Source organism: Manduca sexta, chromosome 27 (genome assembly GCF_014839805.1).
Source record: "Manduca sexta isolate Smith_Timp_Sample1 chromosome 27, JHU_Msex_v1.0, whole genome shotgun sequence".
Lineage (NCBI taxonomy): Eukaryota > Metazoa > Arthropoda > Insecta > Lepidoptera > Sphingidae > Manduca > Manduca sexta.
Genome location: NC_051141.1, coordinates 17,026,953 through 17,052,913, shown reverse-complemented (window position 1 = coordinate 17,052,913; position 25,961 = coordinate 17,026,953). Strand labels below are relative to the sequence as shown.

Genomic DNA, 25,961 nt, shown 5'->3' with positions numbered 1-25,961 from the left:
GGCTCCATTCTCTACAATACTACTAGAAATTAATAGTATTAAAGAGGGGGTAAGAGCCAAAATCTTATATTATTTATTTGTGTATATTTTAAATTTTATTTAGTCGGCTATTAAACGATACTACATATTTCGGTTTTCAATCCCTTTTGCATAAATGATATATATTATTATTATCTACAGCTCAAGTTGTAAGCATGAGTAAAAAGACACAGCCGTTTCTCCGTTTCCTCAGAGGGTTGCTGTATTAAGTGAAATGGCCTCGTTACCGACAATAATGAGTTTGTTAACCACACGATTGTTTTAATACAAGCTTGCGTTCGCGTAATGAACGCCATTTGTCTCACGTCCGCCATCTTGGAACGCTTTTGGAGGGAAACTTGTGATTAATGTCTAAGTAAACAGTTTCGAATGTGTTGGAAATAAAACGCTTCGTAACACTGTTATTATTTTGTAGCGTGTTTTAGTAATAGGACTTTGTGTTATCAACATTAAATATAAGTAAATTATGTTGGTCGGGGGTAGGAAAACATGAACATTGGGTTAAAACAGTTTACGAGTCGTGTGTGTGCCAAATTACTTTTAAGTCTATTCAGCTGCTTTCGGTATTTAATAGATGGATACCTTCTTATAAACATCAATATATCCAGACATTTTTACAAACGTTTCCAGGAGGAATTAAGGCTGGCGAGGAATGGGTTGTAGGCGTAAGATTGTTTCCAGTCATCAAAACCTGTGGCCAAGTATAATTTCGCTACACTGTAAACATTTCTTATGGCAACATAGCCATAAGTAATAACAGCAACTAAATAAATCTAGGATCGAAACATTTAGTTGCTTATTTGTCGGAACCAAGTTTACTAAAACCTACGATAAGGAAATTGTAATACTAGCGATTAAAAATATTTATTAACATAGAGAGTCGACGCATTGAATTTGACTCCCACGTGGTGTAACTATTTGTACTTACACTTTATCAATTCGAAAATATACAACTGTTGACTGGAATCGGAATTTATGTCCATATGACGATAAGCTCGAGGCATAACATCGTGAGACGAAACACAATTGTCATAAAGTAAGTACACTGATGATGCCTCTGCATACCGCTTCGAGATGTGAGATAACATAAGTAATTATTTTTAAAAAGCATATTATACCTACTTGAATTAATGTTTGAGACGAACAATATGTATCTTCTAACCTACCTACATCTGTACTTGGCTTAATCGAATAAAAAATCTACTTTATCCTCGTACGTGATGCTGCAACATACAAAACTACATCACGTTCTCAAAAACTCCAAAGAAATATCCAGAATTTTGTCTAGGATGCAATTCCTACTTTCACATGCACGTGAGAATCGCAAATTGTGACATCACGAAAGTAAGATTAAAAACACATTGGTAAAGGGGCCAGACAACCGAATGTAGGTAAGATCTTAGAACTCAATGCTTTGAATTTCTAGTGACATAGTGACGTCCTTAAAAAATAAAAAAAACAAAGGTTTTACAATAAAAGGGAGGTGTTTAGTATGTAGGTAGGCAGGCACCCATCATAATTTTTATTCTTCCGTCAGCGATTGATTTGCAATATTTTTTGGATTTATTGCAACAAGTTATGCATTTGATTTACTTACTACATGGTGCTATCACCTGCATGAACAAATTAAACTAATCTATACTATTATGAACGCGCTAATCTCAGGAACTACCGGTTCAAACTGAAAAAATCTTTTTGTGTTGGATAGCCCTTTATTCGTGGAGTACTATAGGCTATATATCATTACGCTATACCCAATAGGAGCGGAGCAGTAATGGCTAATCTCAGGAACTACCAGTTCGAACTGTTTTTTTTTGTGTTGGATAGCCCTTTGTTCGTGGAGTGCTATAGGCTATATATCATCACGCTATACTTAATAGGAGCAGAGCAGTAATGGCTAATCTCAGGAACTACCGGTTCGAACTGAAAAAATATTTTTGTGTTGGATAGCCCTTTGTTCGTGGAGTGCTATAGGCTATCATCACCCTGTACTCAATAGGAGCGGAGCAGTAATGGCTAATCTCAGGAACTATCGGTTCGAATTGAAAAATTATTTTTGTGTTGGATAGCCCTTTGTTCCTGGGGTGCTATAGGCTATATAACATCACGCTATGACTAATAGGAGCGGAGCAGTAATGTAACATGTTGCAGAAACGGGAAAAATTTATTAGTTTTGAGAGCTTCCGTTGCGTGCGCTGCGTAAACGGTTAAAGTTATGCAACAATGATGTATGACGGGATTGTTCCTCTTAAAAAGTTCTACAAAAATATATTATAAAACAAAGTCCCCCGCTGCATCTGTCTGCCTGAACGTGTTAAACTCAAAAACTACCCAACGTATTAGGGTAAAATTTGGTATGGAGACAGTTTGAGACCCTGGGAAGAACATAGGCTCTCGGGAAAATATATAGCGTGAATTTTATAACGGAAAACTTTAGCCTGAAAAACTTTGTAACGCGGGCGGAGCCGCGGGCAAAAGCTAGTATTTTATAAGCTCTATAATAATTTACTATACTATACCTGAGATAGTTCCTGCCACCTATTAGTTAAATTGTAAACATTACAATTATTATAACGACATCTAGCGGTACTTTAAGAGTCAGCCATATTGCGTTGTCAAATAATTGAACCAACTGGTTTTCTACGTTTTAGTTTCAGATCCGTTTTAAATTTTTTTAACAAAATCCACTCACTAAACTCTTTATATCTTAGTGAAGCGCCTGTAAATAATATTACACAATTACTTTTATCTAACAAACGATTCTTTACTTTGGCAAAAATTTTTGTTCTGGTAATATTGCAGATGATTCAAAATGGCAGACATTTTCTGTCAATAACACAAGGACTGAATTGTTTCATCCTCAAAATAAAGCAATAAATCACATATATTCATTGTTACATTAAATTATTCACAATGTACCTGAAATTTATAATATTAGTGTTTTTTGCTACGAGTATATTATTTGTGTCGGTAAGTAAATTTATTTTGCAACTTCTTTTTATTTCAATACCTACTACAATCTTAATTTTGTTCTGCTTTCGCACATAAAACGTAAAAAATTACAATAATAACGAATTATATAAAAAAAAAAATACGTAGAAAGAATATAAAATGTATGAGTTAGCAATTTCTTAGGAATCTTGTGACTACGCAAAGTATTAGACGGAAGAATTTGAAAGTGTGCAATAAAAAATGGCACTCTTGCATTGCAAATGCATTCAATTTATTCAGATAATCTTAACAATAAGATGATTGGTCGCATCCCGATTGTATTCAATGTACTGCCTTTTTGTTTGTTATGCTTATGCTATGCCAATTGGTTTGCAATACAAAAAAATCAGTGACATTTTTCATATCTAGAACACAATTCTTTGCACTAAATTAAAATTAATATATGAGTAGTTTTTGTCATTTTGAAACATGCATTACTTTTCCATATATGTTCATGGCAATCCATATTTGCCTCTAGAAGCAATATTATGCCTATAAACATAGCATAAATAAAATTGTTTAAGTTTCATACTTATTGTTATCAAAAACCTTCAGTTACCTTAGTAAGGTTAATGTATGTACAGCTATTCTACTTTTTTTAATCTTTACTTAAGGAGCTTGGTCTTAATTTCATAACTATGTCACTCCGTACATCCACTTTTATGCTCACTAACTTTTAATGATATCAATTTTTTTTAATACATCCCTAGCCCCTCCCGACTCAGGAAACGATAAAAATGTATTTATCCTCTCCACATTTAAAAAGTATGAGGTCCACTCCACATGCACTGACAAAACAGCTATAGGTATTTAAGGTCTAAAGTTTGTTGTACCTATATATCCTGTCACCCTCTAGTTGCTAATAACAATAGCTATTGAATCACTGGGAATGACTTCAGATTGCAATAATTTTGCATAATGTTTCTTACAATACTTGTACTCTTATTAATTGGCTTCTTTTAAACACAAACAACTATTATTATCTATATATATAAAAATGAATTGCTGTTCGTTAGTCTCGCTAAAACTCGAGAACGGCTGAACGGATTTATCTTATCTTGGGCTTGAATTATTCGTGGAGGTCTAGGGAAGGTTTAAAAGGTGAGAAAAATTCGAATAATTGCTGGGAAAATCCTCAAAACAGCATTTTTCTATTTCCCATACAAACGTTTTCTAACTAATATGTAGAGTCAATTTGAGCTTTATTGCTATTGTATAAAGTTCACTGTTGTCTAAGCAATGTAGGTGTGTTCCTAACATCAAAGCAGTGTGCGTTGGAGCACAGAATATAATAATGTAATGTCGCGTTCTGAAACTCAACCAAAGTGATATCGCGGACCGGACTAAATTGAACAGTCACAAAATTTAATATATCATCAGTTATTTGGTTGGCTTCACGATATTATTTCTTTTGTTTTACTTTAAAATGCATGTTTTCGTTATGGACAATTTTTGAGCTACTTTTGCATATCTATACTTATAATAAATCTGTAGAGAGGTCAATTCTGTACATGAAATATATTTCCAAAATAACTGGGGGTGATTAGGGATCGATACTGATGCCAAAAATGCAATTAGTAAAATTTTTGTCTGTCTGTCTGTATAACCGTTATAGAAACAAAAACTACTCGACGGATTTTAACTTAACTTGGTACAATTATTTTTCATACTCCTGAGCTGGTTATAGTATACTTTTCATCACACTACAATTAATAGGAGCATAGCAGTGATGGAAAATGTTGGGAAAACGGGAGAAGTTACTCCATTTTTTAAGCTTCCGTCATTTCGTGTGCAACCTTAATGGTTAAAAGTTCCTTCGATTTCACCAGGATCCCATCATCAGACCCTGACCGGACAATCGGACCACCTGCATACCACCATAAATTAAAAAAATATCCCGACAAATTGAGCACCTTCTCCATTTTTGAAACCCGAAATCCACGCGGGCGAAGCTGCGGGCGGAAGCTAGTCTATTATAAAAGTCTAAGTTTGAATATTTGTTAGTTAATTATGCACAGTCTCATTTGGTTAAAGCATTGAGCACTGATGGTCCACTACCTTATTTTTCCTGATTACACATGAGTAACTTTTTACTTTGAAATATTTCATAATAATAATATTCCAAAAAGCCTGGCCTACAGATCTGTGAGCAAGAACTAGCAAATAATAAAGATATCTCCACTATGAACAAGCCATGCTCCAGTTGATTGCAATCTTGTGAGATTTTAGGCCTAATGGAGATCTCGTGTAACTGATTTTATGGTCTCAAAAGATCTTGAGCCTTATGAGATCTGGGAGATATGTGAGATTGCTTATTTTTTAAAACATATGCTATTGCTATTAATTCTTTACTGATTATGTGTAGTATGAATTAAAAAATGCATGTAATGTGGTATACATTACATTTTATTTAAAAATAGAACACTATCCTTATTTATTGTAAAACGAAGTCACCCGCAATGTCTGTCCATCTATCTGAATGTGATAAACTTATAAAACCACCAGAGATTTCAATGAAACAGTGATAATTTGAGACTCATATAAAAATATTGAAAAAATATTTACCAGTGTTTTTCCAATAGTGATTGGGGTGCATATTAATAACATAAAAATACAAATAAGTAAATAAAACAATATATAATACTTTTTGTGATAACAGCAAGTCATGACATTCTTTGTCTTAAGTTTTATCTTTTTATTAATAGAACTGAATGGAATAACCATTTAGCTTTAACCTTAACCAACTTAACCTTAGAAAGATTATACAAAAATATAATAAAAATATTATGGATTAAAAACATATTTTGTAAGAGACATATATTTGTATATCACAAAATCAATTACAATATCTACCAACATTTTACAATTATACAAAAAAAATTGGTGGTGATGGTAGATCTACAAAAAAAATTAGTTTGCAGTCTTGAATGTTTTGTCTATTTCCAGGCAACATATGAAGACAAGAGATGCAAGTGTGTGTGCCCTAGCTTAGCTGCCGTGTTCAACAATACTTCTGACACCAGCCGCAGCCCATTCATTGGTAATGTTCCACCTAACAAATGGTAAGTAACAAAAGGAATATGGAAGTATAACTGATTACTTATAGATGCTGTTAAGCGAATGTTCTTGTTAATACTGTTGTTGGCGAATATGTGTGTCGAATATTTTTTTTTGAAACACAATACTGCTTTGAATATTTATCCATGAAAGAGCTAATAGATAATATTGTGTCGCAAAAAGCTTGGGAGCCATATTAAAAATAACTGATGAGGGAAGTGAAGTTACTCAATATTAATATTATATACAATGTAATATACAATAGTGTATACAAATGAGTAGTAATTTAATTTACTTACCTTTGTTATTACAATATTTGTGGCCCAAGTAATTTATACATTTTATTTAAAATGTGAAGGATTTTTGTAGTTCAAAAGGCATATTAAATGTATGTGTTACGTTATTTAAATTATTTTTTCCAATAGCAACTGTGAGGGTTTGGTCCTGCCTCGCATAGTCGATCAGCTGAATGGACGCGAGCAAGAATTCTGTCCCCGCTGCGAGTGTAAATATGAAAACCGCAACACTACCATAATCAAGGTAAGTCATAACATTATTATATTTTACCACAAACATAAACCAATTTATATTTCTGTAAAAGCTAAGTCTCGTTTTCCTGGTTGCACTAATTGAAAAAAAAGCACTTATAAAGCATAAAAAAATTATAGTGTGTAAGAGTGGCAACTAGAAGGAGTTAACTTTTAAAAATCTTCATCACTAATACCGTGACTATATTTTAATTGTTGTCACAGGTTGTAGTGATCATTGTGATTTGGGTGATTATGCTGCTGGTGGTGTACATGGGCTTCCTGATCTGCCTGGACCCACTCATCAACAAGAGAGCCAAGGCCTCGTACCAGGAACATACCAATGAAGATGTGAGTTTATTCATAAATCTCTATCTGTCTCAAGAGTGTATATAACATATTATACTCTTTCACATTAGTGATGTTTGTGTTATCAAATCTTGAACTTTCACTTTACCAGTTGCAATTACATTTATTTTTTATTCCAGTCTCTTAGCTGATACTATATAAACTTATACCTATAAAATACATAATAAAATTAATTTGTGCCAAGAAAAGCAAATGATAGGCAAGAGTAGAAACAGCTGGAACAGGCCTTTCTCATAAGACACGGTGTCCACAAAACCAGGGTGTCCGATACAAAATAAATGAAATAAAATGCTTTATTTATCGTGTAGGAGAACAAAATTGCACTTATGAAATGTCAAAGGAATGTATAAGAATTATTATTATTATTTCTAAATAACAATTAAAATTACTAATACAACTATGAACATTTTAAGTAATGGATCAATTTTATAAGAAATACAAGGTACAAACCAAAGTTGCCAGCTCGGACTGGCAGGTAGGAGGAATTAAAGGGATGTCTGTTTGTAATGTGGAACATACGGTGTTTCCAGGATGAAAGCACCATCAGCGGCCCCTCGCAGCAAATGGGCCCTCGCGGCAACGTGCTCAACCGCGTCACCCACCAGCAGGACAAGTGGAAGCGCCAGGTCCGCGAGCAACGCCGCAACATCTACGATAGACACACCATGCTCAACTAGCTGGCCGACCAGCCCAGCAACTTGCCGCAGTAGCAGGGAGCATCCACAGAGGAGCAGGGGCAGTAGATTATTTTCACGTTGGCACGGGCACAACGAGACAGTGGCATGTTGCAGGAACTATTCTAAATACATAATGTGCCCCATAGTAACATGTTAATATGATGCAATTTTCTTTGTAGTGGATATGTGTAAATTGCACGAGTCTTATCAGAAACGTACATAGGACCATTAAGGCGATCGTTTCAAATATCGACTCTAAAAAGTTATTTGTACTCTGTTCTGGCTGCTATTCTATATATTATGGAGAAAACTTCTCATCTTGGTGCGGATAATTCCAGTTTGAGTCAACTGATCTACAACCAGTAGGACGGGCCTTTAGAAATTATAATTACATTATAACCACAAGGCCTTTGTGATCCAATTGTCGTGCCAGGGGAAAGCTATAGGGCATATTCGTCATTCAAGGGATGCGTCTAGTATCAAATAGGACAACAAAAACATCCTGCACCAACTTCACTGTCTCGTCAATTAGAATATTCGCAAATAAACGTAGTCATAATAATTTGAAGGTGAGCCCATTCAGAATTTTTTCGATATATTGTATTGCGAAATCGTATTTATATATATTGAAGATTATTTATTACTTTTTAGTGTTAGGTGTTTGTAGCTTTTATTTGCACCTCCATTTATCTACAAGTGACAAGAGTATTTTATGAAATACAGTTTAATTGGCTGCTAGAGTAGTGTTAGATGTGTAATGAAGGAAAATTAGGGTGTATCGCGTTCCGAGATCAGCCTGTGTGTATCCGGTTCCAACAGGCCGGCGTAATTGTCAACTGTCGAGTAATCATCTCTCATCAGCCGCCATCCTATTGGACCCCACTTCACTTACCATCAGCTGCAGTGAGATGATACTGCTGTGCACGTAAAAAAAAAAATCACGTGTCGGACTAATGGAGTACCAATAAATTCAATTATTTCACGAAAATGCTCTCCATACGTTCGCATTGATATGAATATATGCGTCGTTTCGCTTATGTGTTGCTCGTTGTAGTTTACAGTGCTGTGAGCTATGTATTACATAAGGTCTATACTGGCGCTTATAATTAGGCGTTTGTATAATGAGCGCTTGCGTCAATGCTTATGTAATCGCTGTAATGCTTATGGGATATGTAAAATTAGACGGGAATTTTCGAAGTCACATTTAATGGCTGATGACGATTCGTAGATAAAGCATGGAATGTAAGGCGGCTTCATATAAATGGAGTGTAGTTTATTGTACAAGTATGTAACATAGTTTATTATGTACAAATCACTACCACGTTCAAAGCAGTGATATATACTTAGCTAGACTGTGCACGGAACCTCATAGATGTTTTAGATTTAATGCGATTTTACGCCTGTTGTTCTTTACGTAAGCTAGCGTTTCATAGTATAGCGATGCCTCACTTAGCGGTCGCAATACGATGGACGTAAAAAAATATATCTTAAGGTATTTCCAAATATGAAGCGAATCTGCGCACGCGCATCGATAATTCATTATATTTTATATGCTCTTTAACACCTTGACATAGCTTTTGATTATGTGTCACTATGAAATTTAAAAAAGTATAAGGTCCGTTCGTTATATTTGTACGCTCTATGTCCTTACGTATTATGGTATGCCATCCTTTTTACTTGTCGATCGATATCGCGGCCGTGATAGTGCTTACATACACTTAGTGAATTAAAAGTTATCATAAAATATTTGAAAGAATGTTTTCAAAAAAGGATATATCAAGATTAAGGCTTCCAATCTCGCAACGTATCTTCATTCTCGGTGTGCGCATTAATCAAAATTTTCAATCCCGTGTATTCCCGGTATTTCCGGGATCCCGTTTTCAGACATTGCTAAAATTTGTACAGACGTTAAATACAGAATACAATATATCAGAAACAATTTCAACGAACGATGCAAAAAAATTAAGAGCATTCAGTTGAAAACAGTTGAGAGGAACACACATGTCCAATGTCATGTCACATCAGTCCCGCAAATCCCTCGGGATTACGCGCTGCTATTCCTGCACCTGCTAACAGCGGCGATAGCCTAGTTGAGTGTGGAACGGACTGCCAAGACGAATGGCTGCAGGTTTAAATCCCAAGGGCACACACCTCTCACTTTTCTAAAAATGTGTGTATTCTTTGTGAATTTATCGTTCGCTTTAACGGTGAAGGAAAACATCGTGAGGAAACCTGCACATCTGAGAAGTTCTCTATAGGAATTTGGAAGGTGTGTGAAGTCTATCAATCCGCACTAGGCCAGCGTGGTGGACTAAGGCCTAATCCCTCTCAGTAGTAGAGGAGGCCCGTGCTCAGCAGTGGGCAAGTATATAATACAGGGCTGATATTATTATTATTATATTATAATCCTGCATCTCGCGGCACTGGAATACACGGGTGCCGGAATACCGGAATCTCCGTATTGCCGGATCGGAAGTCCTAATCAGTATATCAATAAACACTACAGGCGATGACCAATAATTGAATTAATAAACGGTGTCAAATATGAATGACATTTATGCTAATAATAAAATGACCCGTAAATGATAAAATGTTGACGAATCGCGTGTTCAATGAATAAGTGTTTATTACATTATATAAAGTCGGTTAATTCTTTATTAGACGTTGTAGATTCGCAATATAAAGGTATAATCTTAAAATTAAGGCTAGCAATTTCTATTTCCAATATTCGTTTGTAAATTTAGTATAGTTTTGGGTGTGTTCACATACAGAGTTCAATAATCAATGTTTCTAAACGAAATAGACTTAGTAGAGAATATATTTTTTAAATACTATTTACGTTGAAACACAACGAACTTTCTAAATAAACTAAGGTAATTTGTGTTTTTGCCGGTGAATGTCACCTACAAGTATTAATTAATCATTTTCAATCTAGCATTGTCACAAAACATATCTGATTGAAAAGCTTTGAATTCTACAATCACTTAAGATATACACACATTTTACAATATACATGCTTAAATATAAACAATGATCTTCCAAATAAATTCTAAAACTGCAATTTTGTTCAATATATTAAATATCTACAACTACAATAAGCCTTATAATCATAGTTATAACATTCTTATGTATAATGCAGCCACCGGACAATTTTAGAATATTAAAAAATATATCCATGCCTCCTAAGTAAACTATTTTATCTGAAAATGCTATTTTCACTGTAATATGCACCTTTCAGCTTTCTCTATTTACGAACTCATTTCCAAACCCATTAAAAAGTTAATAAATGAAGATTTTTTTGGTTTGGTAGTAAACAATACATAGATAACGAAACGTTAAGAAGTGAAAATCCCCTTTTTTTAGATACAATAGATTACTTAGGGGCTATCGAAATATATCCATGGCACCTAAAACTATCATATCTGAAAAAAAATAGGGAAAAAAGTTAATAAATAAAGATTTTTTTAATGAGTTGGGTATAACCGTTCCATTCAACCCCATGTGATGGTAGCGGTAACGCGTATTCACCACTCAAAAAGTACTTAGAATATTAAGAAAGAGTTACAATTTTAAATCGCAATTTTATCAGATACGATACTTTACTTGGGTGCCACCGACAGGCGGACTCGTCGGATACCTTTTTAGAATCCAGTTGTAACGTTTTTAATATTGGTGCCAGAATTATTAATATAAAAATATTCTTAAAATACATATTAGCAAAGACATTAAACAACGTAGATAGTTATAGACCGGATAACATGACCAAATTTGTGCTCCAAAAGTTATTACCAATTGGTAATATATATTTTTCTTATTCGGAATGTCCGTGTGATAAGATGTCACAGCGTTATTAGATATAAATACAAAAATAACATTGACAGGAAATATGCTGAAATTCAAAACGTGCGCGAGGTGGAAATAATATAAAATGTCATACATTGGTGTTTCTCTATTTCACGATGGATTAAGTAACCATCGCGTGAAGTCTAAATTTTTAGCAGCGCTAAAATAGGTACGACGATGCGTCAAGGGACTTTTATTTAAAGATAGTATGAATCCGGCGCTGAGTCCGCTCGCCGTGGTTGTTAAAGTCGCAAACATCGCTTGCGAAAGTTAACTTCTATAAGGTTTTTTGCTAATGTTAGCCTCACTACAGATATTAAATCATCTCACATATTTATACAGACTTTGACAATTCGTGAATTATTTATACAAGATAATAAGAATTTGCATGGCAGCATTCAATTTAGGATTAGAAAATATAGTGAAGCTCTTAGGGGCAAGGACGGGTCGAAGGATCACCACTTTTGACCCAAAAAAAGTATGTTATCAAAAAGTTTTAATTTGGGGTCCATTTTTCCCGCCACCCAGAGCCTCGTATCGGTAATACAGGTTATGGAAATCCAAATAGAAGTATTGGAACGTAATAAAGGCGGATGTCAGTATTGTTGTTAAACTCGTCTCTAAACCGTTTCAAGCTAAATGTGTTCATCTCAAAGAGTTATTGTGATTGGTTGCGACCGATCAATAACTTACAGGCTTGCTAATGATTGAATTGTATCCTCTACAGTGCCTATGCAGCTATTTCTAAACATAGAATTATTGTATTTTTATCTACAATTCCATTTAATGTTTACATTGTTCGATAATATTTTATTACAAATAGCTTTTGCTCGCGTTTTGCTTGCCGCATGCCGGAAATAAAGAATTCATAGTCTAGTTTTACTATAGCTTAGCTAAGCGAAAGAATTTTCAGACTGCAATCAGTTATTCAGGAAATTATCTTCCACGTTCAAATTTGTATTATTATCGTAATAGTAAAGATTCACGATGGCATAAAATAACAAGCCTTTTATGTGCCTGAGGCAAATATTGTACCATATATTCAATGTTTTGAAGCTAATTCTATTAATATTGTCGCTGAAAATAATACAGCTGAATATTTTTATAACACATTATAATTTAGGACAGATTAATGACGCTTATATGACAGTAATAAGTTGTTATTATTACGTTGGACATGATCAAATTGATTATAAATTAAATATGCAACTCGTATACTGTATGATCATTGGGTGCGATTTTATAGCTACATTTGCGTCTATGAGTGGCGAAAGGACAAGTAGTCTTTTAAAAAATGCTTAAAAACGTCAATTATATTATATTAGTCATCAACACACCAAGTGTTGGCTTAATTGTTATGTATATTGTTTAACGTTCATGAATACGATGTAAAATGAAAATCAGTCAAATACTTTGTTATGTGAACACACCTTTATATTTGCTTAGATGTATGGAGACGTAGTTTCAAAGCAATAAAAAAAGGTTAAAAAAACAATCGAGACTTACACCCGTATTCACAAACAATACTATGAAGACGCACAGTACGCCTGAACGCGTAGTGTTAGCAATATCACAGTTTTCTTGGGCCTTGTTCAGCATTATTTGAAGCACCAATCACAACGACCCTACGCCTGCGCACGCGAAGGCTGTCATGTCGAAAACACTGACAAACAGATTTATTATCATAGCATTGTTCCGTACTTAGGTAAGTAACGTTTGTGAATTCGGACCTTACAACTGTATGGCGAACAGACAACAGCAATCGGTGTTGAGACAGATCTGGTGGCGAAACGGTAGACATTCGCTGGGGTTTGTTTATATAACGATAAATTATCAGCGAGTGTTTACTCTTGTATAAATACGCAAATGTTAACACGCTTACGCGCCTTTGATGAAGTCGATGTCAATACACGACCCCAATCTTCAGATCAATGATAAACATAAACTAATCAAAATAAATCATTTGCAATCATGTGAAATGACGATGACAGTTATCGTATTAAACACCTAATGTAAATACGATAGTACTCATTTTATTCCCATTTATTTGGGAGCATGCATTAGTGTGTGTCTTGGGTATTTTGACGGCATATACATTTTTGCGACAAGTACACTTACAAGTTGTGAAACAGGCCAAACTCATAAGCAAGCGTCACCTCCAATATTTATCCTGATTGGATCTAAGATCGTGCGATAGATTCGGCTACCGACCATTTCAATAACCTTAGATCGATAACCAAAATGGACTTTTGTTTGACATCCTTACAGATAACTTATTCTGATTGGTTTATTCTCAGGTTGGGTCCAAAGTTATTGGGATCGTTTATTGAAAGCGGCCATGTTACTATATCGTATCTACCATCAAACGTGGCGTCAATTATCTAGTAAAAATATCCGCAACATCGCGTCTCACTTAGAACATAATAAAATCATAAGCAATAATCGAACAGTGGTGGCCTCTAATTCATTACTCACTGCGCCTAGCATAAAATATATTATGATGCTTAGAATTTTTAAAGTAATTCTATTTACGTAGTTATTGTATTTATAGTGCGTTTCTAAATAAAATATTTTCCAATGATGTAAGGTTTCGTGTGTTAATTGCTGTTACTGCCCAATTGGGAAGTCTATGGCAGGAATGGCGAACCATTGGCACGCGTGCCAGTGATGTCACGAGACCAAATAATTTGGGCACGCCTATAATACCCTAATTAAAAACTTTGTTGGGTCATAAATTGTCGCTAAAAAAGGGCACTAGGATACATAAGGCCGGCCTTGGATAGCACGTTACCAGCACATTATTATTATTTTTTAAATAATGGCACGTTAACCAATCAGGCGACGGTCCCGAAGAACAAAGTCTCATCTGCAAAATGCTGTAATTGCAGTACGAAGGTTTTAAGTGAAAATACAAATATTAATTACTAATTTCAAAACAATTTATTGTTATCAAAAATTAATTTAATATGTATTTTGAGGTGAGGTAATTCATATTTATATTTTCACTACACTTAAAACCTTCATACTGCAAATAGGACATTCTGCAGATGAGATTTTGTTCTTGGGGTCCGTCGATAGGTTCGCCATTCTGGCCTAAGAAATATGGGACTCCTACATGATGAACACGAGAACCAAGTATACGGTAGCTATAGGCAAGTGTAACAGTGCATAATTTTGCCCAGAACCGACAGCTATTTCAGCCGTCACAAGGATTTGTGACTGTTAAAGCAGATATTAAGACATTAATACCAGTAAAGAAACGTCAGATTTGTTCCTCATGTGTTCGTGGAAAACACTTATTTATAGTTTATCGCTGTTTTTATCTCGACATTGTGATAAGACTAAAGTGAAAACACATGTTATTTGGGTAGGGTTATTTACGCGAAAACAGAACTTATAAATTTGGAAAAACTATGACAATATATTTTAGTTCTTACGGAATTTATTTATTGCAAACTAATCAAAATTGTACGATCGGTACTGACTTGTGCAAACAACAATAACTTCCAATCGATCATCTGCAGGCAGTTCAAAATATTAGGCGCGGAAATACATTTTAATATCCATAAGATAATATCGATAATGATGATATTTCATTAAACCAATAACGTATCTATTTACATGCGCATCATGCATGAAAGGTTTTGTCAAATTTGTCGCACCATGCGAGCCTACTAGCCTACGCCTTGTTTTATTTAGCAACGCACTTCTATATTCTATATAAAATATAACACGTTTCCAAGCAATAGCGTAATTTTATTGTAGCCAATTATATTATTAAAGACCGCACGTATTTCCTATTTTGACTAAATATATATGTTAATATTTCTATGACACATTTAGAAAATGGTTTTTAGCGCCGGATCCATAATATTTTGCGAATGCACATAATATATGTCGTCGGTGATATTCTAACAGTGCGGAAGTCAAAAAGCAGAAAACACGTACAAGTGAGTTAAAGAAAACTATATGAAAAAAAGATAAATTCAGTGCTAAATGCCGAAACATAGGCTTTCAAACATTTACGGGGCCTGGTGGCAGATGTCTGCGATCTTCATCAAGTCTGCCTTTTATCTGCATCGCTTGAAGGAATTAAAAGCCAAGACACACGAATTACGTTCGTAAATACAAAAAAATCTAATAAAAAAGTACGCACTGTCGGAACATGATGGAAGACATATAGTTAAGTATAGGCTCGTTACACTAAATATTTATCAGATATATGGCACGTTATAGATTAAATATTTATTACTCATAAGGCACCATTACAGCTATTTTTGTATAACCATATAACCCTCTCCACATATGCGAATTTGCCAAAGCGGGCCGGCGTTAATGTATTTTTAGCAAACAGACAGCTAGACACTTTAAATATTGTATTATTAAGTTAAGCGAGTTTGATGTAAATATTGATTCATTTATTTAGTTTGGTATGTATGAATAAAATACTATAAAATTAACTTAGTTTTTTTTTTAACGAAATGTTTGTTTTACTGTGGTTTGAAGGGACTATTTATTCATTTATTCAATAACACACCAGTGACACATGCATCCAAATCACAAATAATAATACAAATTGTGATACATACATATGAGTACATAAAACAACATGGTTGCTGCAGACATTTTACTGAGCCATTTATGGCAATGGAATCAGAAAAAAAGGATATCAAGCGTGCAAAAATTTATAGTCTAGATTACCTAACCTAGATTTATTGGAGATGGAGATTCTTCTGTTGTGCCTAATTTGGGGCGGAAAAGTTCTGGAGTGGGAACCACGAACCGGGAGACGCAGCGTAGACAGGCTCCCCACGAGATGGACCGACGATCTGGTGAGGGTTGCCGGAGTTCGATGGATGAAGGCGGCCCAGAACCGGTCCCTGTGGCGCTCAATGGCGGAGGCCTATGTCCTGCAATGAACGATTCCCGGCTGAAAAGGTGAATTTGAAATAAAGGTATATGCTAAATAATTACGGTACATATCAGTGGGCAGCCCATTTCTATGCCTGATGTTTGACGGAATGGGCCGCCGCATATATGTGGAAACAACGAAGGATATAACTGGTCTTCTGTTTGTCATTTCTTGGCATTTTTTTTTGTTTAATATATGTAGTATACATTTTGTATATATGTAGTGTTCTCTATAATAAAATTGCAAAAATATAAACATGTTCTTTTTGATAATAATCTTATGTCTTCTAAAGACAGCATTCTGATAGTGTCAAGTAATTTGACTGACAACTGTTTTCAATAAACGATCCCAATCTCAATTTACAATCTGATTACGAAAATCAATTAATCAAAATAAGAAATTTGTAAGCATGTAAAAAAAAATCCATTGATCTGATTGGTCTAATTTTAAGAAAGCGAAAACACGATTGGGAGCGTTTATGGAAAATGCGGTTAGGTTAGACGTAAGAGGGATAAATATCTTTTTTTTATTAAATCTTATTTTTTGGCATTAAAAGTCAAGTATCAATTTTAAATGGACATTTATTGAAACATGTATACATTAGTACATTAGATCTTTTCACAATCATGTTCATAACCAAGATATGTCTATAGACACATGAACACATTTATCAACAATTCGTATTCCAACTCTGTCCCGAGTGACTACCAGTGAAACTCAAAATGTCTTTTATTTATATATATTATACAGAGAACTGAAAGATAGAATAATTATAAAATAGAGCAGTGCCCTAAATATTATGAAATCATCCAAATATTTAAAAATATAGCATTCCTGTACTGGTACTTTCACACACTCCAAGCAAATAAAGAATGTATAAAAAACTGGGTCATATTATAAAATAGAATAACTATAAAACGTAAAAACATAGGATACATTTTGTGGCTAAAAATAATATTTTTTATCTACAATTTTAAATACCTAATAACAGTAATTCAAGAAATAAATAACAAATACAATTTCATTAAACACCATGCATATGCCAAATTGACATAACATTCATATCAATATATACTCGCAAATTTCTACAAAATTCTCAAAGCTCATAGATTAATGTCAAAGTAATTCGGCCTACACCAGTATACATTAGATAAATATAGTTACAGAAAATCTTAATCTTTAGCAACAACTCCAGAACTGATAGTGTTATTGGATACTAAAATAAATTTGAGGAATAAAAATCGTATATTTAGTTCTAATCAATTACAACCAGGCACTCCAGCATATCAACAAAGTAAAATCCTCGCATAATTTACGGAAACGAACCAACAACATCCATTATCCATTGCCATGTATTTACATCTAGCTACAATGTTACAAGTGGACATGTAGTGCCATTTCTTATCGGCTTAAAATGGACAACAGTGTGTTTCACATAATTCACTAATGGAGTAGAACAAACACTTCAGCTCAGTGTATATTAAACAGGCAACATAATTGCATAACTTTATAAATGCAAAGGTAAAAAGTTCCGTCCATATGAGGGGCGTTCGACGCTAATTCCATCTGTCATACTAAAATACAATACTCATAAAAATAGGTGATAAGGTTCAAATTCCAACGCCCTTTTCCAACTACAATACTCGCCATCGCAACGGGCTCTTAATATCACTATAAGCTCATGTGACAATTTATTGTCCTACGTTTGAAGCAAATTGTAGAAACATTGTGACAAAACGACCAATATTTGACTATAGGGTTCATATTTCTACAATGACTTATATAATAGGTGAGAATAGTACTGAGCATCTGAATTAGAAGAAGGAAAGGTAAGTTACATTATACATATTACATTATAGCTTGAAAATTATAGCCACACCTGCATATAATAATACAGTAATAAGTACAATATTTTTTAAATTGTCACACTGGTTATTTTGCATATTGTTCTTTCACATTATTGGCCTGACATCACTGACTAAACTTCAAGTATGCCAATGTCTTCTTTGTCTATTAAGATAAAAGCCGAATCTCAGTCTTCTATTTCCTCTCCCTGCAGCAAGAGGTTCTGAGACTGTAAATAAAACATAATTATATTTAATTATTTTCTTTTAAAATCAATCCTTTAAAAACATATACCAGATTTATTAAATAACATTTATGAAGCACATTGCTTTAACAGTCGGTCAATGATATATTAAACTATATACATTTCGCCATTGTATAAACATTGCGGCATGGCAATTGAACAGCCAATGCCAATCAACCAATAAACTTTATAAAATGGAACTTGTTACAATTCCAGTTGAGCAATTCACAGTCGCAATCGGCAAATAACCTTGTTTTACGTGCAAATGCATACAATATTGAGAAACATTAATTATTACACCATGCGAGGCAATAAACCCCAACCCAAGTCACTCTAAAAAGTAAAAATATACAGTCGAATTGAGAACTTCCTCCTTTTTCTGAAGTCGGTTAAAAAAAATACTCTGTTTAACTTTGTTATAATTACAGTCAGCAACAGACATATAGGTGCGTACTATGTAAAATCCAAAGACATTTACACAACAGAAGTATTGATAAAATTGTTAGCATCTTATGTGTAAAAATCATCTAAACTCTCGTTTACAGAATCCCCCATTTTTTTGGAAGCTACAATGCCATAGACGGAAATACAGATTAAAACAGGGATTTCTTTGTTAGGGATATCAGGTATTTAATTCACTTTAAAAAAAAAGTTCACAATCATCTAAAATTTAGATCCTTATGATTTTTAACATATAGACAAATATTTTTTTCAACTTTAGCTAAATAGAAAGTGTTTTAAAGTTAGATAGCATTCATAAACCCAAGAAGCACATTTAAAACACAAAAAATTAGAATCAATACATGTAACAAAAATGCCTACAGTGAAAACCACAAACCTCCTCTGAGCCCTGTTCCTCTTGATACAGCTTCACCCTCCTCTTGTTAATGAACGGATCAAGGCAGAGCAAGAATCCCATGTAGCCCGAGAGAAGTGTCAGCACCCATAAAACTATGATCACCACCACCTAAAACAAGAATTGTTATATTTTATTTACAGCAAAAAATTGAAAATACTTTTCTTGATGTAAGTTACACACAAAAACTATATTATTAACAAAGTAATTCCTGGTTTCGGCCGATAGTATATGATAATAGTATTGGGCTTTATGCAGTCTCAATAAACATAATATGAAGTAAAGTTGTTACTTCAAATAATTTTTCCATTCTCTATCTCAAGCAGTAAATAAAATTTTGTGATATGTATTGTCACTCACATAATGTGCTATTTCAACTGAGTATGACAACATAATATGTTACCTTAATAACAGCCGTGTTCCTGATTTCATATTGGCAGTCGCACCTGGGGCAGTACTCCTGTTCATGCCCTCTTATTTCGTGGGCAACTCGCGGCAGCACCACATTATCACAGTTACTGAGGCAAAATAATTAGGATATTACTAGACCTATTCCACAATTTGTAGATAATGTATAATTATTTCACTTATTGGTGATCGTAGGCTAGCCTGTAATGAGTTACTGCACCTCTTACGATTTCGCCATAGAATATTCCGACAAAATATAAAGATTGACCATAACTTAGTCTAATGCAAAATAAAAGCCACACCCTACTGTCATTAATTTTGTTTAATATTTTTAAACTTTAATATGGTATGCTCATTGTAAATGAAGACCTAATTGATAACTCATTAATGACAATTTTTACTGGTTTGTGCTTAACGCAACGAAAGCAAGAGCATAGCAGCTATAGACCCTCTACAACCCCTAAGCGTGACCCAAGACGCACTGAGGATTTGCAGGAGTGAATTAAAAAAAAAATACAATTCAAAAAATTTTGCCAAGATGCCTTGAACTGTAAACTGACCTCATAAAATTATAATCATTTTTTAATTGTAAATAAATTTCAATAATATTAGAGTTCAATTAGGTTTCTGAACACTTAAGCAGGTGAATGAATTTACATTGTGGCCCGAGGTCTCAAACTACAATGTCTTTGTAGCCTGTATTAAAAAGGGTTATGTACAGCTGGTCTATAGGTTTTATACTCTCCACCAACAACCTGAGCACACTAATGCTCGTGCGGGATTTAAGTCATATGTTGTCCAGCTGTTTGCTGTCTAATATAATACGCACCATTTCATAGGTGGAACATTATCAGTATAGAATCGCCTCTGCACCGAAGCACTGTTGTTGAGCACGGCTGCTGTGCTTGGACAGATACAACGGCACCGCCGGTCCTCATAAAACTGGCCCTGATTACACAACAAATTGATTAACTTTTAATGCTATTTAATAATATCTTTTTGTTTCAATTTATGAATCATAATTAAAGTTTTAGACCAATTGGAACAGTGATATTGGCAATGATATCAAAATGAAACTCTTCATAGTTTTGATTTGCATTAAGTGTTTTTTTTCCTAAGTTTCTTTCCATTATTATTTATAGATAGACTGGAAATAAGTTGCAGCTAGTATTGCATATGTGTATCTTTGTAGCAGTAAGAGGAGTTGACCCAATGAAATCATATATAAAAGATGTATTTTTACACACAAGGCAATAAAAGATGTATTTTTACGGTGTGTTGTCTGAAGGCGAGCGACACTGCCTTCAGACTAGCCACCAGATGTGTGGCAGCTAAACGCTTGAGGAGAGATTAACTAAACTGTTATGTAATCCATAGTCAATATATTAACACCTAGCTTTTGCTCGCGGCTTCGCCCGCGTGAAAGAGTTTTGCGGGATAAAAGTCCCACTATATATTTTCCCCGGAAAGTAGCCTATAACCTTCCCAGGGTCTTATTCTATCTACATACCAAATTATGCTTTCTCATACCACGTCTTATATCATTAAAAGGATAAAATGTAAAAAATTTATCCTATGTCCGTCTCCTGGTTCTAAGCTACCTCTCCACCAATTTTCAGCCAAATCGGTTCATCCGTTCTTGAGCTATAAATAGTGTAACTAACACCAATTTCTTTTATATATATAAATTTCAGTTACTAGGATCTGACTTTACCTGTATCTAAAAATACATTTTATTTGTGTTATGACTTTATAGTCTCGCTCATTGCCCCAAGCTATTGTATAAGAAATTATATTACTTTTTGTAAAATTATCCCTTACCTTGGGTACCAATACAATACAATTACTTCACTACCATTCGTCATATTCAACTCATATTAAAACTTGGCCAATGTATAAGGCAAACATTGCTATAAGGTATTGATTTGAGTCTTTAGCTCGAAAGTCTTATTCTAATCAATAAATCCTACATCTGTGGACATGGCGCTAATGTAACTTATTTTTTTATAAATTATCAAAACAAATATCCAAGTAGGCATACAAAAGGATAAAATAAATTAGTAGTTAAACAAAGGTTTTCAAAATAAATAAAAAATTTGCTTCATATTACATTCACTCACCATGGCGGCCGATATGAAAAAGATCAAGCACAGAATTATTTTAAGATGCATGGCCACTGTTTATTGAGAGCTTTAGTTGTACCAAAAATTAATTTTATAACGGATGGAATAAAACACACATTACATATTTAATGTTTGCTACATGAATCCCACGAAAAATATTGAATATTTTCGTGACAGACGTGGTGACGATAGTAAACTGTCAAACTCAAGTGTCAACTGTCCAATCTCGCAAGAGATGTATGTACTATGTACGTAACGAATGGATTTAAAAAAAATGATTAAAATTGATACACCTAACATTATAAAACGTAGATCTAGGTTCAAAGCTGGTACATATAGAAAAAATTGCATACACTTCCTTATTTACATCATTTAGTACACTAAAAGTTGTTTGTTTAACAATGTTTCCATATAGTGATTCTTAAGAAATTTTTATGCCAACGAAAAATCATAGTGATTTCTTTCGAGGAGCTTCGCACCATGCTCTCCGTGTTTCCATGCCAGACTGCGATGGACCTGCGGCGCGTGACGCCACGTCACGTTAGTTGCAATATATACTTACATCAATGGATGCGCTGCTGCGCACGCGATCGCTGCACGCTCTCCTCCGCGACCGCAACCCGATAAAATTTTATTGTTGCGCATTGAGACTGTTAATTCCCTCGATTTATATTATTTTTGTTTTTCATACATATAATTTTCGACCGCTAAGTACGTCTCCACTTCTTGAAACCAGCCCAAAAAATCATCTACAGAAAGGGTTTAGGCCTTAATCCACCAGGCTGGCTTAGAGCGAGTTGGCAGACTTCATATTTCCTTGAAATTCTTTTAGACAATTCTAAGGTATGTAGGTTTTCTCACGTTGCTTTCCTTCACCGTTAAAACAAATGATAAGTTAGGACACACTCCTAAAGGGTCAAAAAGTATGCCTTGGGTTTAGGACTTGCGGACGTTCGTATTAGCAATTCATTCGGCTCCCACTAGGCTATCGGCTCTTTTGATACTACTTATACTTAGTACAATTAATAATAATTATCGTTCTTACACTCTTACTTGATTTATTCAATCTCTATAATGTAATTTTATAGTACTGCTCATAATTCTAATAGAATAGTAAAAGTAATCTCAACATAGACGTTTCTATTATTTACATAACAAATAAAAAAAAAACAATAAGTACCTCAACCAAACCTAAATGAAAATGGTCATTATGTACCTTCAAAAACTGCTGCATGATATTAGCATTATATTTCAACAATAATATTACGTTCCTAACTACGATTACTGTAGATAAGATACACCCAAATTATTGTACATTCATCAATTGGTGATACTTTCGCCTACAGAATTTATTTATTTATTTATTTATTCGCGCTGCAACATTGTACACATAATAACGGTTCACATAGTTACACTAGTATTAAACAATTATTATACTTAGTCACTGATAAGTACTTAATTCCTTAAATTTTGATTTGTAATTTACTGATTTTAAATTTTGTTTAGTATTTTTCTTAATTATAGTAAAATAAGAATCATAATTTGTAAGTGTGGTGTGCTCGTTTCATTGGTGTCTACAATAGAATATTATGTTCAAATACATAATTTCATATTAGATATAAAAAATAATGTATAATAACATGAATATGTACAAACAAACGCCCGTATTCATAAATGTTATTTATCTAAGGACGGAGCGTTGCTATGATAACAAGTCTGTTAGTTAGCAATACGACCGATAGCGAGAGCCCTTCTCTTTGAAATGGTGGAATACCTATTCTAAACGTCCCCAATTCGCAGAGAGGAGTCGCCCTCTGGTCAGTTGTCCACCAGGGCCTCTTAGGCTTCTAATGCCGGAAGAGATCGGTTCATTATCGCTCGCTTAGTATTCTCCTTCTGAGGGATGGCTAAACCGCAAAAGTTTGCTACTCCATTTCAGAATTTACGACTGTCATACTCTCTGAAACCAATTTTCCTTGATGAGCGCCTCTGTTATTGAAAAGGTGGAACATCGCTGCGCTGTGTCTTAACGTTAGCCCTTTGATACAGTTAGGACACACTCCTAAAAGGTCTTTGAGCAACGCACACGAGATCTCTGCTTTTGACGCGCTTCTCCATGATAGCATTGCAGAAAGAAGTCTGCTTGTAGTAAACTTATGTAGGAGGCACACGCTGCCCCTATCTAGAAGCTACAAGCTTCCTCAAGCCTAGATCGCGGCCTAAAGGGTTACGGGGTCCAGTTCCTACGGCGTTTGTCTGACCAACACGTAAGTCACGTGGTACGAGAAGGTGTGGTCCTTAACATTCGCTGCGGATTCAGCTGAAGAGCACCGCAGAGGCGTACAGGGGTCCAAGGTGGGCCTTTTACTATGTCCCACCACACATATCTGTTTCAACAAGTCCGGCTAGTCATATCAGGACCCACATGTCATTTGTTTTTGATAAATCAGTCGTTATTATTTTACAAACTCTATATAACTCCGAACAACGAATAATTAAAATAAAAATTTGAGACGAAAAGTTTTTAAAAAGTCTAAAATCTGCGCCGCTCGCTAATGGTCGCAGTGGCACAATGTCGCGCCGACGCGGCGCCCATGTGTCTACACTTGACTATATTTAAAATTTATAACTATGTTAAAATGAAATCAGTTCATAAACATTCGAACACGATTACACTTTATAAAAATCGATTTAACACTGAATTCATTCATCCCTAATACTTAACATGAACATTGACATTTGGCGTAAAGTTAGCGATTGATTTTTCCAGATGAAAGAGTTTGTACTACGCATGGAGTTAAATCTATTACTGTACAGCACTACGTTATACCGTATATCAAAGAGAATTATAATACATAAGTATAGGAAATCGTATCAAACAATTTAAATTATTTAGTAACAATGTTCGTCACTAATCACTATTCGTTTTGTAACCGTTATTATTATCTTATTCAAAATTAGCGAAATCACCGATCGATAAACAAGCGTATAAAAGAACATTAAATTGATGGTGTATTAGCGGATTTTGCCCATACTTATGTATTATGCATGTAAGTGTCGTTTTGGCTGTAGCTCTACATATTTGTTAATATACTTAATAATATTGTCAGTTGTATAATATATAAGCATTAACGAGTTTGTCTGACACCTTACCTACCCACTTATTTAACTCATAAGTAATTATTATTTACCAATTTCGTTTATGCGCCAATATAAAAATTCTATCAGAACGTCGACGCTTATAAATCGATCCTAACTTTCAGAATTTCCACTAATGGGTGTGAAGGCGAGTGAATCATCTAGGTAGATTTATCTGTTTGAGAAATAAATCTAAATCGGCTGTTTTTGTTTGATTGTAAATTTTTAATCTGGTTGTGACGCATGCATACCGCATTTCATATTGTAGTGTGGCTGCAGTTTCTCTGTCCATACCCACGTTAGAGCATTATTATTATTTGTGGATATTGCTGATGGCTTATTGGCGTCTCACGCTCCATATGAATTTATAATCAAGCTTCTTATTATTATAAAGAACCATTGCGGCCACAAGGCAGAACTATCCACATCATCAATATTACCGATGGTGCCTGCTGAGCCTTATTCCTTGATATCGCATTATGAGCTTAATGAGCTTAAGTTAGCATACAACGCAAGTTAAGACTTTAAATGGCGCCAGTGTCCTTGAATGTTGAGGGCGTTGTACTATAACGCCCACTAGATGGCGGTAGGCGTAGCTACGGAGTATTGTATGGTTAAATTAAAAATAAAGCCGAGGAAACGTATGAAAAGATAAAGTTTCGCTTTTCCTTGTAATGTTTAAGGACTTTAAATATTTTTAGGGGAAGTAAAAATCTTCCAAAATTGCGTTACGAAATACTTAAACTGCCCCTTAGCTGTTAAATTTTAATTAGGCACTGATACCAAAAAATGGTTAGAATTAGTAAAGGTGGCCGCCATCTTGAATTTCTTTGTTATACGGCCAATTGATTAATTTGATTTCTTTGTTATACGGGCGCGGCAAAGTGACACCACTGCACCTGATGATAAGTGGAGTAGGATTCGTATACATC

At 34.4% G+C, this 25,961-nt stretch overlaps 2 protein-coding genes across 2 annotated transcripts; one reads left to right on the top strand and one right to left on the bottom strand.

Moving 5' to 3' along the window:
* The first annotated feature begins 2,687 nt into the window (after nt 1-2,687).
* Nucleotides 2,688-15,963, top strand: LOC115439931 (uncharacterized protein CG1161). Its single transcript, XM_030164011.2, has 5 exons — nt 2,688-3,009; nt 5,977-6,092; nt 6,513-6,627; nt 6,840-6,965; nt 7,514-15,963. Exons 1-5 carry the CDS (start codon nt 2,953-2,955, stop codon nt 7,658-7,660), a joined length of 561 nt encoding a protein of 186 aa, XP_030019871.1. The 5' UTR covers nt 2,688-2,952; the 3' UTR covers nt 7,661-15,963.
* Nucleotides 15,964-16,978: 1,015 nt separating this feature from the next.
* On the bottom strand, nt 16,979-22,111 carry LOC115439935 (proton-transporting V-type ATPase complex assembly regulator TMEM9). Its single transcript, XM_030164018.2, has 5 exons — nt 21,889-22,111; nt 20,598-20,716; nt 19,764-19,878; nt 19,343-19,471; nt 16,979-18,489 (listed from the first exon to the last, which is right to left on the bottom strand). Exons 1-5 carry the CDS (start codon nt 21,937-21,939, stop codon nt 18,448-18,450), a joined length of 456 nt encoding a protein of 151 aa, XP_030019878.1. The 5' UTR covers nt 21,940-22,111; the 3' UTR covers nt 16,979-18,447.
* Nucleotides 22,112-25,961: the final 3,850 nt, after the last annotated feature.